General features: G+C 37.8%; 1 protein-coding gene across 1 annotated transcript; it reads right to left on the bottom strand.

Annotated features, from left to right (window-relative positions):
• LOC102304169 (selection and upkeep of intraepithelial T-cells protein 7-like) lies at positions 1–9,278 on the bottom strand. The gene is made up of 4 exons (XM_005952643.3): positions 8,697–9,278; positions 3,622–3,957; positions 1,176–3,381; positions 1–95 (listed from the first exon to the last, which is right to left on the bottom strand). Exons 1-3 carry the CDS (start codon positions 8,767–8,769, stop codon positions 3,197–3,199), a joined length of 594 nt encoding a protein of 197 aa, XP_005952705.3. The 5' UTR covers positions 8,770–9,278; the 3' UTR covers positions 1–95; positions 1,176–3,196.
• Positions 9,279–14,280: the final 5,002 nt, after the last annotated feature.

The raw sequence follows: 14,280 nt of genomic DNA, 5'->3' as shown, positions 1-14,280 counted from the left end.
TCAGGTCATATCAGTGAGCATTTCTCAGGTTTAAACTGTGACAGAAGAAGGTTACTGACCTTGGTTTGTTGTGCAGCTCAGCAGTGAGATCAGAACTAAAGAGAATTGACACTCAGGTTGATTTGAGGTGAACATAAAGAACAACTCCACACAAACAGCTGACAAACACACAAACTCATCTCTCTAGTATATCTGCTCATTTTCAATTTGATGATACAATCAAGGGGGGAGAGCGGTTAGCACTGCTGCCTCGCAACACTGTATTGGATTTGAATCCACACACTTGCTGAGGTCCTTTGGTGTGGAGTTTTTTCTGTCTGACCTACTTCATAGTACCAGAACACCTAGAGTTTGTTTCCTTCCACAAATAAATAACGTTTATATTGTGATTGTTCCAAGCCAGCCATGAAAGTTAAATATGTGTTTGACGGATTTCAAAATAAAATGTTGTGTGGTTCTGTTTGAAGATTAGACTCATAGTCTAAAACACTTTTAAAAAGTTTGAACAACAAAAGGGAATTTGATGCTAAAAAAACAGGTGAAAGCTCTCACATCCATCATTTTAATTAATAATCTAACTCAGGGATGAGACGGAGCTGGAGTCTAAATCCACTGTTTTAAAATTACTGACATTCACACGTACGGCCAGTTTAGTATCATTAACCAAACAAGTCTTTGGACTGTTGCAGGAAACCACCAGACACTAACCACTGCACCTCTGTGAAACCTGTACTGTTAGATATAAATTCTAATTATTTTTATTGTTTTTTGTTTGTTGTTTTTTAAACAACTCTTCTTATATTTATATCTAAAATTTCAATGCTTCATTGTCCTCTTACTCAGTTTGAAATTTTATATAAAACAACTCTTGAAGTAACCTTTATTTATATGTGTACTGACTTTCTGTAAATATATATGAAATATCCACTGCATTTAAATAACCCAGTGAAGTCATGTGTCCACTGTGCAGCTGTGTTGATATAATGAGTGAATGATTTGAGCTTTTCACTGCCTGCTGTGTTTCCTCGACTCCTGAGCAAAGATAAAGAGTCAGTTCAGACCTGCAGTTGGTCCTCGTGGTGTTTGAACTTGAATTCAGCCTGATTTGTTTTTCATGTCTTCTCCTCCGACAGTCAAAGTACAAGAATTCAAACAAACACAGAGATTCTACTTACAGAGCAGACACAGCACAGATGTTTCCTTCATCGTCCTTCTCACTCATTTGAGCTTTTTTTTCATTTCTCTCACTGACACCAAGTAAAGCCCGCCCTCTTCCTCTGAGCACCAGCTTTCTATTGGTTCACAGACAATGGCGGGTAACTCACTTTTAATTTCATGCAAAAATATGCACAATGAGATTATTTTGACACGCACACCACAAACTGCAGTTCCTTTAATTAATCATTTTGAAAACACTGTTAATGAGAACTGCTGCTCAAGCAAAAATCCCATTATAGCAGCAATAGATAAAGTCTATTTGGATGTCAAGGGGTTCCAGAATCAGCTCAGCAGGCTCCAATCCAGCTCATTGGACAGTGTCATAGAGTCAGAGTCATAGATTTTGTACTTTTAATTTCTAATTTAAAGACAAATGGTAGCTACAGAAGATTATCTTTAGACATGAATTAATGGTGGAGATGATGAGACACCAGAGATCAAGGTGAGACAATTGTGTTTATGATTTGCTCATAAATTCAGTCTAACATTTGATTGCTCAGCTATAGTTGTGATTGTGGTAAAAGTGACCAGTGCATGCACCTGTGCATAGAAACAGGTTTGGTCTAAGCTCACAAAAAAGCAGCATTTTGAGACAAGATTGAAAGTATGAGAATAATAAAGTAAATGTAGTCGATTGGAATTTGTTGAAGTTTATTTAAATGCATGTGGAGTCATCACAGTATACAGAGTATTTTTCTTCAAAGCAGTTAAACACATATTTAGTTTTATACAGAAACAAAAAGAAAACAAACAAGCAGCAATGCATGTAAAACTTGAATAATAAACATATTCATCATATGGACAGACTTTACTTATTCAAACTGAAGTAACAAACAGACTGAAAAGTCCTTCATGGAAGGAAAAGTGAAACAAAGCTTTACAGGTCAGATGATCCGACTCCTCAGCTACATAGATAAATGGATGTCTTTGGTTTAACATCAGTGTAATAGCATTCAGTCATTCAATCCAATGAATAGCTCCTGATGAGATTAATGATTGTCTATAATCCACAATAATTTATCTGCACTCACTGATCAACACCTACAGTGTTTGTGCTTTCAGTTGGTCAGTAATTATACTGTAACAGCTGAGGATCAGTTTGTGTGGTTCAAACCACAAGTTTGATCTAACAAACATCTGCTGAACCTGATAGGAAACAAACTATAACCAAAGCTGTTCATTATAACAGTAACATTATAACATTTTGCATGAAATAAAACAGACTATTTTGTGTAGAGTACCACTGAAATAATTTTTGCCTTTTCAAAAATCTTATTTCAGGAGTTAACTTTTTCTTGTCTAAAATCTGAAGTCTTGGCTGTTCCACGTACATAAACCTCCTAGGACCTGGCGTCCACATGTGTGAACATCACATTTTGGGTTATTTAGACCAAAATACAAAATGCTCTACAAGCACAAGGACATTATACTGCCACTGCTCTATCGAAATGTAAAACGAATGTGGATCTCATTTCTTTCAGAAACAAAAATCAGGTTTTAAAAAAAAAACTCTGGCAATTATTTATTTTTTACATTCATCAGGTCCCAATATGCCCAATTATCAAAGAGAAATTAAAAATGCAAGCCATGAAAGAGCTCGGGTCTTAGGAGGTTAAGGCAGAAATGTAACAGATATTTTTTAAATAATGTAAACTGTTGAAATGAAATGAGTGACCAACCTGAGGCTACAACAAATACACTTTCGGATACCATATCATGCAGTACACTGAATAAATGAGTTGATTTAAAGCACATTTTCTCCATTCAACACTGAAGATGAGCAAACATTGTGGTGTTTGCACAAAGACACGCCAACATAGTCTGAACAGGTCTGAGGATATTCAGAGAAATTTAAAAATCAAACTAAATTCTGCATGTCTGACGTTTGTCTGTTGGATGATGAGATCATTCCACTCCGCTGAGATCAATGATGACGCTGAGAAGTAGGAACATCAGCCTGGCACCCAGCTTTCAGCTGTTAAGAGGTCTGTTCGCAGAGATGCTGATCTGAATACGGAGATGGACTTTGTCCTTTTGTATGGTTTCTGCATTTCACAGACCATAAAACTAAAACAACAACAACAACAACAACAGCAACAACAACAACTGACAGACCGACGATCAGTCCAACAGATCCATCCTCTGTGTCTCCTCCTGTCTGACCTGCAGGTGAGAAACAGGTGTGAGGTGTCAGCTGTCAGGTAGGTGATGAGTGAAGAACAGAACAGAATCCATTTCCTCTTCAAACTGCTGTCAGACATTATCTACTGCACTCTGATCACATCACTCAGACCAGCTGCTTTCTACAAAGTCTCATCAACAACATCTTTAGAAACAAACATCAACAACCAGGAAGCAGCTTCACCTCTGATCACACACACACACTCAACTCTACTCACTCACCTGGAGGAACAACATGAACATAGGTGGTGTTGATGAGCTTCAAACCTTCTCTCTCTTCTTGGATGACACGACACTCGTATGTTCCAGTATCATTCATCGTCACATTGTTCAGAATCAAAGACACGTCTCCATCCTTCATCTGTCTGTCCTGCAGATCCACCCGGTTCTTAAAAGATGGATGCTGGTTGACTGGATCCATCTTATTATTCCGGTACAAAAGCACATATTCATCTCCCAGGTCAGCTCTGCTCCACTCTACACTTATGATGTTGTTGTTTGGTGCTCGACATGGCAGAGTGACAATCTTTCCAGACTGAGCTGTGATGTTCTTCTGGTCTGTAAGAGGAAACAACACAGAGCAGAGAGGCTAAAGGTCAAAGTACAACTGTTCACTTCAACAGCGTGAGGAGTAACACACACACTGATAATAAGTGAACATAATGTGTGAGAGAAAGCAGCCTCTCATTATAAGACACTGTGAGTCTCTGCATGCTGCCTTTATGGAGCTACAGCTGTTTGTATACACTGAACTAAAAGCTTTGCATCTGTACACAGGGCTGGATGTAATGAAATCTTAACCAGGAAGCTTCTTAGGGTGGCATGGAAATCAAATGAGCTGGCAAAATCAAAGTAATCTCTTTACACATATGCAGCTTTTACATTGTGTAATATAACTTAAAATGTAGCCAATGCTTTTTTTGTCATCTACAAAACTGCTAGGTGTGGCAAGAAATCCTTATAGGGTGCCACATGCCACTCCATGCCACCTCTGTAGATCCGCCCTTGGCTGTATACTGACTCCTGAAACTACAACACATCACACTGACACACACATTACACTTCTTTGTCACTGTGAGATCTGATCACACCAACATGTTAGGTGCACACAGACTCCACCCAGCCTTGTGTCACCTTCACAGAAGTATTGGGGATATTATTAAAATAGTTATTTTTTTACATCTTCTTTTTTGCATTTTTTATTACTTGCTGGAAACTGTAATTAGTTACAGTTGTAGTTAAATTACATTACTGCATTACTCCATAACATGGTCTGAGATCTCAGTTTACTCATGAAGGAGAAACTTTAAGCTACAGTCCCACCACATCTTTCTGTTAGTGTTTGGGCTTTAACACACAGTGCACAACAAAGGTAAAAGCAGCCCAAAGAGGCTTCCAAGTGACTGCCACACAGATTCTGCTATAGGAACAGGTAGAGCTAGAAATGCAGGAGGAGCAGCTCAGACTGTGGCTGTGGCAGCTGGTTGCTGCTGCTGAGTGAAACTTAATTCTAAGTGTAACTTCGGGTCCCACAAATGTACATGTGTCTGTTTGGAGAGCAAATGGATAAGGACGGAAACATGCTCCTGTGTAGTTCTTCAAAATCCCAACTGCATGTCAGTGGATCAGAATGGCCTGTGGGGCTACACTAGAGTTCATCAGGAACAGGTGAAGTGCAAAAAATTAGAGATATAAAAAAACAGCATGGAAAGCACAGAGTGGCTGCAGTGAACACTCATTGTTGTAACAATGGCTGTGACTTTAGCTCTTTGTGTGTTATAACTTCACTCTTCTCTCCAATTGGCTGAAGATCAACAAACAGCACAAGGAAGATTTGCCCACAGACCGGTTGTACCACATACACTGCCTCCATCAACATCAAACACTGTGCAGGTAGATGAGCCGTCCGTCTGCCTTCATATTACTGCACTGAAGCATAAAAGCAGCATTAGAGTGGCACCTCCAGATGCCACTGCTTTGCTGCAACAGCTGCCTCTACTCAGAGCAGGGCAACCTGTTGCCACGGCTGCACTGGTGCACTTTTTTCCTTTCTTTTCTTAAATGCGCACCAGCACAAAAGTTAGGTGCATCCAATTTTTTTCAACCGCATCGCTTAACACTGCAGTTTTACATTTCACTTATTTGGGCAGAAATTGCTGTCCATACAGACAATATTGATTTGTAAATGATTAACTAACAATCTTGTTAACACAAAGTTCTTTATTTGGAGCACAGTTCTACAAGAAAAATAAGTTACTGAAAAAGTGATTGTGCTTAAAGTGCTTTGGCACTCTTTGGCAATATTGTTCACAATGTTAAACTTAATCATCATCTCCTCTGACGACCTGTTTACTGCTGCCTGCCGCTGAAAGGCAATGGGGAGAGGGGACACTTGGGCAGTGCATTTATCACAGTATATAATGCATTTTCTGGGCACACTGCGCATTTTCAGCATTTCATTTCGAAACATATTAGCACCAGTCACAAATGCAGTATTGCTGGCCATGGTCTTTCCACACTCCCAACAGTAAATGCAGGTCATCAGGTTGTCAGCTTTACTGTATCTTAGCGAGGGAAACTGGTCAAGCCACTCTCTTTGAAATTCTATTTTTTTAATTATTATTATCATATATATATTTTCCTCCTTTTACTTTCAGTGGGCTCAGGCTCGGAGTCAATCAAATATGGCTCCTTATCTGATGCCGTCTCCGGGCCAGTGTTTGACATAACCTGAGAGGTTGATGGCTCCATATCATAGCACTGGCTATGAATTTCAAACGATCAGGCCTTAACTTATCAGAAAGGTTATCAATTGTTCTTTTCATCTTTTCTCATTACCCACAGCTACATCCAATTCTGACGGGTGTAGGCCACTAACAAAGGGCTGGGTATCATCACTGATTTCTATAATCGATTTGATTCTGATTCACAAGGTCCCGATTCAATTCGATTTCCTCAGACAGAAATAGTGCTGGGCGATATGATGATATATATCGTGTGGACGATAGAAAAGTGTCTATCGTGCCATTTGTCTTCTATCGTTTCAAATTTTATAAATTATTACATAAAATACATAATTAACCCTTTAAAACTGGTCGGAGCAGGCACACTCCGTTTTACCTAATTATTTTTAAATCCCTGTAGAACTGGAACCACGTAAGCTAGCGAAATAATTTTTTTTGCATGCGAAACCGGAGGAGTTGTACTTACATCTTATGCCATTAGCTTGTCCTAGGTCACGGTTTCCTTCCACATAAAGCTTTGCAAAAATTGCATAAGAAGCACTTGCAGCAACAAAAACATAATATTCCAGAAACACACTTTGCCGATGTTCATAACACTTCCTATGTTGGCATATACGTCAGCGCGAACTATCGCATGTCCGCCATTACCTGCCCAAAACCGGAAGTGACGTCATTTACGCGAAAGGGCCTTTTAAGCCTATGTTGGTATTTTTAAAAGTCATGTTTGACTTTATGCTTTTCTGTATTGTTTCTGGGATGCTTAGAACTCCAATTACACTGTTGGAAATAGTTTATTTTGATGCATTATTATATTTTCATTTTTCCTGCAGTATATAAAAATTAGTGCATCTCAAAAACAAAACTATGAAGACACTCAAAATAAATTTCTTGTGGTTGGAAACTATTCTGTGCAACTTTTTTGTATTTAGTTTTGAGGGATAAGCCTCTTAAATTTTTCTAACTAGAAATATATGTAAAAAAAAAACAATTTTTTTTTGTAGTTTATTGCTCTACAGTTTTTTGCAATTTATGTAGTTACTATGGACTTAATGCATACATATTATTAAAATTTGGGCTATACCGGTTGTATTGATATATGGAAACTTGAAATGCTCCCACAAATGGCACTACAGCATGTAAAAACATAAAGATAAGCTCTGGCGGACTTGGTTCTATGGTAGGTCTTAAAGGGTTAAATAGCCTGTGGCAAATATAGTAGTGTTGTCTTCTCACTATACATGCTCTTAACTTTATGCAAGAGAAAATAAAGTATAAAAAATAATATTTTTCGCATAGAAACTCCATCTCGTGGTTTGCGACCTGGTGCTGCTGTACGTGCACCAGGATTTGCGACATACTTTACAGTAACTCAAAAAAAAATCTCATTTGTTGTTTTAACTATATGGTGGTTGCTAAAATGGTTTGTGAGCTCCTGGCGTTTCTGGCAAAATACATTTATATTTAAAAATCGATTCAGGATTTAATGAATCAATATCACGTTATTGAATATTGAAACCCACCCCTGCTACTCACCTCTGTCTATCTGTCTGCACTTTCAAACGTACATACACGTAGGCCGACAGGAATATCTGGACCACAGCCAATCAGGGAGGTCCCGGTCCTGACTATGTCTTATTAGTTTAGACCACGATATGGGCAAAATGTGTGTTTGTTGTTGACCACACGGAGACTTTCAGAGTTGCAGAGATTTGAGACTTTAGACATGTGCGACCAAATTGGTCACGTATTAGAATAATCCTAGTTCAGAGGTAAACTAAAATATAATATTTAAAAGATACCCTCGGTATGCTGAACTCTGCAGCACAGGAGCCCCTTTGCACTGTATTTAACAACTCGCAAATATAAAATAGTAGCAGTACGGATCAGTAGCCTCTTCCATCTGAAATGGGAAGTCAGAAATTCCTGCTTCTTAGTCAAAATTACTTTCAAATAGAACAGCCTTATTTTGTACTTTAAATTCACAAAGTCTGAGAAAGTTCTCCAACCTCAACTCCAAGTCCAACATGGCAGCAGTGCAAACAAACAGTATAAAAACTAAAACTTGTATCAAACTTGTATCATTTACGGTCAGTTTTGTGGTATTGTGTTAGCATTGTGCTGTATGGCTAGTTACAGATGGATAATTAGCAGAATAATAAATCGGTGGGCCTCCAGCATGTAACAGGTAGTTAGTGTCCATCCACATCTATGGACTCTACTTAGCTACAAGCAACATAAATAGTGTTTTCCTTTCTTTTCTGACCAATTGTGCTGGAAGGAAGTTAGCTCAGGAGAGACGTCGCAGTATGACCTTCATCAGATCTCTGAGGTAACTGTAACAAGAGTTTTAATTTTAAACTTTTGCTAATGTTTACAGGCACTGCTGCCATCTTGGATGGTGAATTCAGGATTATTGGGGATTTTTCCAGTTGGAATCTGAAAGCTGAATGTCGTACTGTAACTCGTTACCGGGTTACATAAAATGATTCATACTCCATCTTACTTTTTATTTCAAAGTGAAAATGAATTTGGTTTCTCGTAGTTAAATCTTACCTGTCGAGACAAACACGAAGAGGTTAACAAACAGGAAAATCAAGCAGAACGAAGTAAATGTTCGGTGTGACATTTCCGTAGCCTAGCTAGCTAACGCTTCTTGTCAAACCCTAGCGGACGCCACATGATGACGCACATCCGTGGGAGTATACAATCGTTTCAGTTTTAAGGCCAATTTTCAATTATATATTTTGTCAGTAAAATATTATAGCCATGGAGATGCTGAAAAACCTTGAGAAGCTCTCCAGAAATTAAAAGAAACAAAAAACAAAACAAAAACTGAATTATTAGCTTCCTGTCTCGACTTTTTCTATTTGAATAAAAGCGCTGATGCCAAGTTGTTATCTGACTGGTGACACCTATCGTTCAGGAGAAAACTGTGGCCGGTCCGGTGACTAGCGTCTTTGGGTCATGAATCAAAAGTGGACCTGAGATACATTTTATCTGGTTCGTATTATTTTTAGTAGTTATATTAGGCTGATTTGGGCTCAAGTGGTTTAAATCATTGGGTTTTTAATTACTAATGTGATGCTGTCAAACTGCGGAGTAACTTCTTGATGACAGTAACAAAGAAACTTGATCATTCATAGATGTTGGAAATTCACGCAAAGATGAAAGATGAGAGAAAACCTTTTTTTTAGTGAGTCATTAGTTATCTGATAGATTGTTCCATCCAAGGATATTAAGCCGTCTGTTATTAACTAATAAGAAAGAAAGAAATGCAAGATTAGGTATGAAATTGTTGAGAAAGTAAACTTAAGTAAGATAGTGCTAGTTTATCAAATTGCACTTGATTAGCAGTCCTTACTTTTAAAAATAATCTCCGTCTTCCTCTCCTATCCTGTTCTGTCTTTTTTTTCTTTACACATTTTTTACTGTGTTTCTCTCCGTGAGAAACAGATTGTGTGCCAAGGTGGGGCAATTAGACGGATTTATCGACTATCGACAATAGGCTGAGCATTTCACCGATCGTTTTTAAAAGAGCGATTTGTTTATTTATTTGCTCATGAGTAAGTTTGCTAATAATAATAATAATAATAATAATAATAATAATAATAATGTTTGTTAAAGCTAACAGAAGCAGTCAGTGGAAAAAAATAATAGCGTTGTTTTAACAGCACCCCCCTCAGAGTGCGTCCAAATGCAGCGATTCATTTACTCAAACTTAGAACAGAAAGAAAGGCAGTATGTTCAGAAAAAACAAAAACATTTTATTTAAATTTAAAAAAGACAAAAACAAACAAAAAACACAATGGTGAGGAGGGAAACAAAGAGAAACTGGTTCTTTTCCACTATAACTGTCGTACATACTTGACCAAAAAAACCAAAATTACACAAAAAGTACATTAAAAATCAAAATGTCTCTCCTAGCGAACATTTAAAAAAGATCTCAGATGTAACGTTAAGTCTTTTGTGCAATTTGGCACATCTCAAATAAATAAATAAATGAATAATCCAAAAAGTGCACTAATACTGAAACAAATAAGAAAAGAAGGTAAAATAGTCCCTTAAAAGAAGCGTATAAATTCTAAACATGCAAATCAGTTCGTGCATGATTACTTTGCTCCGCCTAAAAGTTACCTACACAAATATATTGCCTATCGTTATCTATTGGACTGACAAATGTCAGTTGAGAAAATCACATACCTTAGTGTGGCAAACTGCACAGAAACAGTTTGCTTCTTCTGATATTTGCTGACATATTTCAAACATTTAGTTTGAAATATGTCACTTCTATCCATCCATTTATTCTCCCCACTGCAGTTCTTATCAGTGTCGCTATCCCAGCTATAGTGTGAGATCCGTCAGTTTAAAAAAATGTTAAAAAGGAAAAAGTTAGTCTCCAGCAGAGCTAGCTAAATACTGAAGTACTACAACAATAACTTCAGTGACTTCTGCAACATGAGCAGGAATGACAGAAATGCAGACCAAAGAGAACTTTCTCATAATTGTACTGTTTGAATCCTATGGACTGGTAAAGCCTACAGAAATCCAAAGGATGCAACCTCAGTACACCTGATAATGGATTGGATTTATATAGCGCTTTTCAAGGCACCCAAAGCGCTTAACAATGCCTCTCACTCTCACATTCACACACTGGTGGAGGCAAGCTACAGTTGTAGCCACAGCTGCCCTGGGTGCACTAATGAACACAAACGTTCTATTGAAGCATTTCAATGACAAAATTGTGACACAAATGCTTCAGAAATGTACATAAATAAATAAAACAAAGAAGAGACTCCTGATAAATCATATCAGAAATTGAAGACACACAAAATAAAAAGCAGGTTTCAGTAAAACTGAAACCCAAACATGGTGTATAAAAACTAAAACTCAGTCCTACAAGGATCATAAAGGAATAAACACTCAATATTTCCTGAAATAGAACTTACTCAAAACAATAAAGAAAATAAAATTGTAAATCAACATAATAGTAAAAAATAACTTACAGAAAAGGAGCAGCAAGAAACCAAACAGAAAACACTGAAAGACAAAATTTACGAGGCAACTCAAACCCCTGGGAGCTAAACCAGCGATCATGACAGAGTCCAGAGCTCCAAAGATCCTCTTTGTGATTGAGGTGATTTTCGTCTTATTTAGATTCTGTCAGATAAAGTCTGACAGGTTTTGGTTCTTCAGATGAAAAAACACTTTGAATTCATTTCATATGATGTGTTTTCACAGATGAAACCAGCCAACAGTAAATCAAATGCTTCACACTCCACATGACGTTCATCTGTAACCAGGAAAGTGAAGCTTTAATCCTGGTTCAGATGGATTAACATGAGCAATCTGTTAATCCACTGAAGCTCACAGACTTCATCAACCTGTCAGATTATCTAAAAGACTGAAAGACGTCATTTTAAAGACTTACTGTTGTTCTGAAGGATCTCTGAAACCCTCAAACGCTCTTCTGATCATCAGGATGGGAAATTATCCACTGAGAGCCAATAGAAAAAAGAAAGGAAACAAACTTGACCTTGGTTTGGTCTCTGCCTGCACTAAACAGCCCCAGTGAACAATCTAACCCGTATTTCCTTGTCAGCTGTTTAATACGGACACACCTTAGACCTGTTTGACTTAATGCAGCGTCGTGGCAATATATGACTGACCCTGCTGACTGGATCTGAGCCGTGTATTTGACAAACAAATACCACAAACATAATGAAAGTAGCAGAGAGGTGACAGCAACAGGAAGTTAATTCTCTGGCACAGGTGGATGTGTAGACTTTGTAGACTGTCTGTGTGTTTAGAGTCGAGATAAATGACGAATGAAGGGTCTCATGACAAAATGATAATATTAAAAGTCAAAGGTGTCTTTGTACCCAACAAATATAGACACTAATAAGAGAACATAAATAAAAGAAGAACAGTTAATATTAAACACACACATTACAGAAAATGTCAAAAGAATTATTCTCAAAATATACTGTTGTACCTACAGAGTGTACTGATTAGCGTAAAGGTTGCTGGTTTGATTCCAGCTGGAGACACAAATCACTGTTGGACTGTCAGGAGGGGCACCGGGTATAAAACTCTGTAAATCAAAATAAGGGGCACTAACTGCTGTGGGGTCGTCATGTGACCAGGAGCAGTCACATGTAACTACTTTCTCTTTTACTCAACAGTGTTGAATGTAACAGTGTTGTTACTTTCATCTGTACAAAGTTTGTGTAAATAAGTTCTCACAGACAGAAAATCTGTGACAGCACCTCCCACCTGACCACTTCAGAATCAGCTGAGGATATTTGTACAATCATTTATTAAAGGTTCTTAAATACTACATATATATTGGGAATTACATACCCCTGCAATAAACAGCAGTGTTGGTTAAATATATCTATCATTTTGTGCCCTCATACTTATAGTTCAGGATATACATACATGACATTTTCAGGACTAAAAATCTTTGTTAAACTCTGTTTCCAAGTATTCTGAATGTTGACATTTCCTCTATAAAGATCTAAAGGAATCTCTAAAAACAGTTTTGTGGTTGTGGTGAAGTGAGTCACATAAAGAGTGTCACATTTCAGAAAAGCCACAGTTTTGCATTTCCTGGTCAGACTGGTTCAGCTGGCAGTGTTGGTTTGTTGTTGGTACAGCTGGACTCTGGGTGTGTCAGCGCATATCATCATATGGCCTTCTGTAAAAGTACGTTCATCAAGGACTAAAAGACTAAGTGGATATTAATCAGATACTAATTATGTACATTTTTGCTTATTTTCCTGTTTATTATTCCTCCACTGAAACACGTCAGCATGATTAGTTAAAAGACATCAGGACATATGTATGTGAAGGTTCTCAGTCAACCAGGTCATCGTAGTCTAAGGAACTTGACAAGAAAAGAACCACACATATTGCTGTATACATTGGGAGGAACACCCTTCAATTGGTGGAGGAAACTAGGATTATACGAACCATCTCGGTTTCAACCTAAGATGCAGACAAAGCAGAGTTTTTCCCAAGAGTTTCAATCAATCAATCAAAATTTATTCATATAGCACATTTAAAAACAACAGTTTTGATCAAAGTGCTTCACAAATTAAAAAAATAAAATAAAATAAGATAAATACAACGCAAGACGAGACAAACATAGAAACCAACCAAATGATAATCAAACTATCTTACATCAAAGCCCGAGCAAAAAGATGGGTCTTTAAACAAGATTTAAAAGACTGAACAGTCTCAGAAGAGCGAATGGCAATAGGTAGGTTGTTCCACAGTCTAGGAGCTACAATAGCAAAGGCACAGTCGCCTCTGGTTTTCAACCCAGACTTAGGTTGCATTAAGAGCATCTGGTTAGAAGATCTTAGTGCTTTTATAGGATTATACAAATGAAAAAGTTCTGTTAAACAGCTAGGGGCAGTGTTATTTAAGATTTTATGAGTGAATAAAAGTTTTAAAATCAATGCGAAATTTCACAGGAAGCCAGTGTAACTTGGCTAAAACTGGAGTCATATGATCATGCATTCTGGCACCCGATAAAAGAGTTTGCGCCTTGGATCCACGGTCAGGGAACACAGAGCAGAGCTGATTCTAGAGAGAGCACAAAAGCAACTTCTAAGTGAAAGGACAGGTCCATTTTACTATAGATGCCCTTTGGAACAAGATTAGCCAGATTCTGCAGGAACTGAAAACCCTTCTACCCTCCCCTATTTTAGAAGACGTTTTTAGGTTTGTGGACAAGGCTCAGCGGGCCCAACACAATAAAGGACAAGAAAGAAAACTCAGGAAAATCCACACTTTGCTAATGTTAAAATCTCTCAATTCTTTTAATCTTTGGGCTGAAGGAAGGACAATACTCGGTGTATAAATGCTCAATCAACAATTCTTTTATTTCCATACAATTCAATACTTGTGAGCATAAGCCATCATGATGGGGAGACATGCATGAAGAGGGTCACAGCAAATCTCAAACTGGTGGAGGGTTACTCAAGCTCTTATAGCCTTTAGTGGCCCCCACCTAGTAGTAAAAGCCTAAACATTCACATTCTTTCTCTGTTACGGCGCCTAAGTTATGACCTCGGCTCCCTGTCTTTCTGCTCTCTGTAAAGGTGGGGGTATGGTGTGTACAGCGTCTCTT

Source organism: Haplochromis burtoni, unplaced genomic scaffold (genome assembly GCF_018398535.1).
Source record: "Haplochromis burtoni strain Fernald_Lab_line unplaced genomic scaffold, NCSU_Asbu1 Contig_1940, whole genome shotgun sequence".
NCBI classification, from domain to species: domain Eukaryota; kingdom Metazoa; phylum Chordata; class Actinopteri; order Cichliformes; family Cichlidae; genus Haplochromis; species Haplochromis burtoni.
This window is presented reverse-complemented; position numbering and strand designations above follow the sequence as displayed.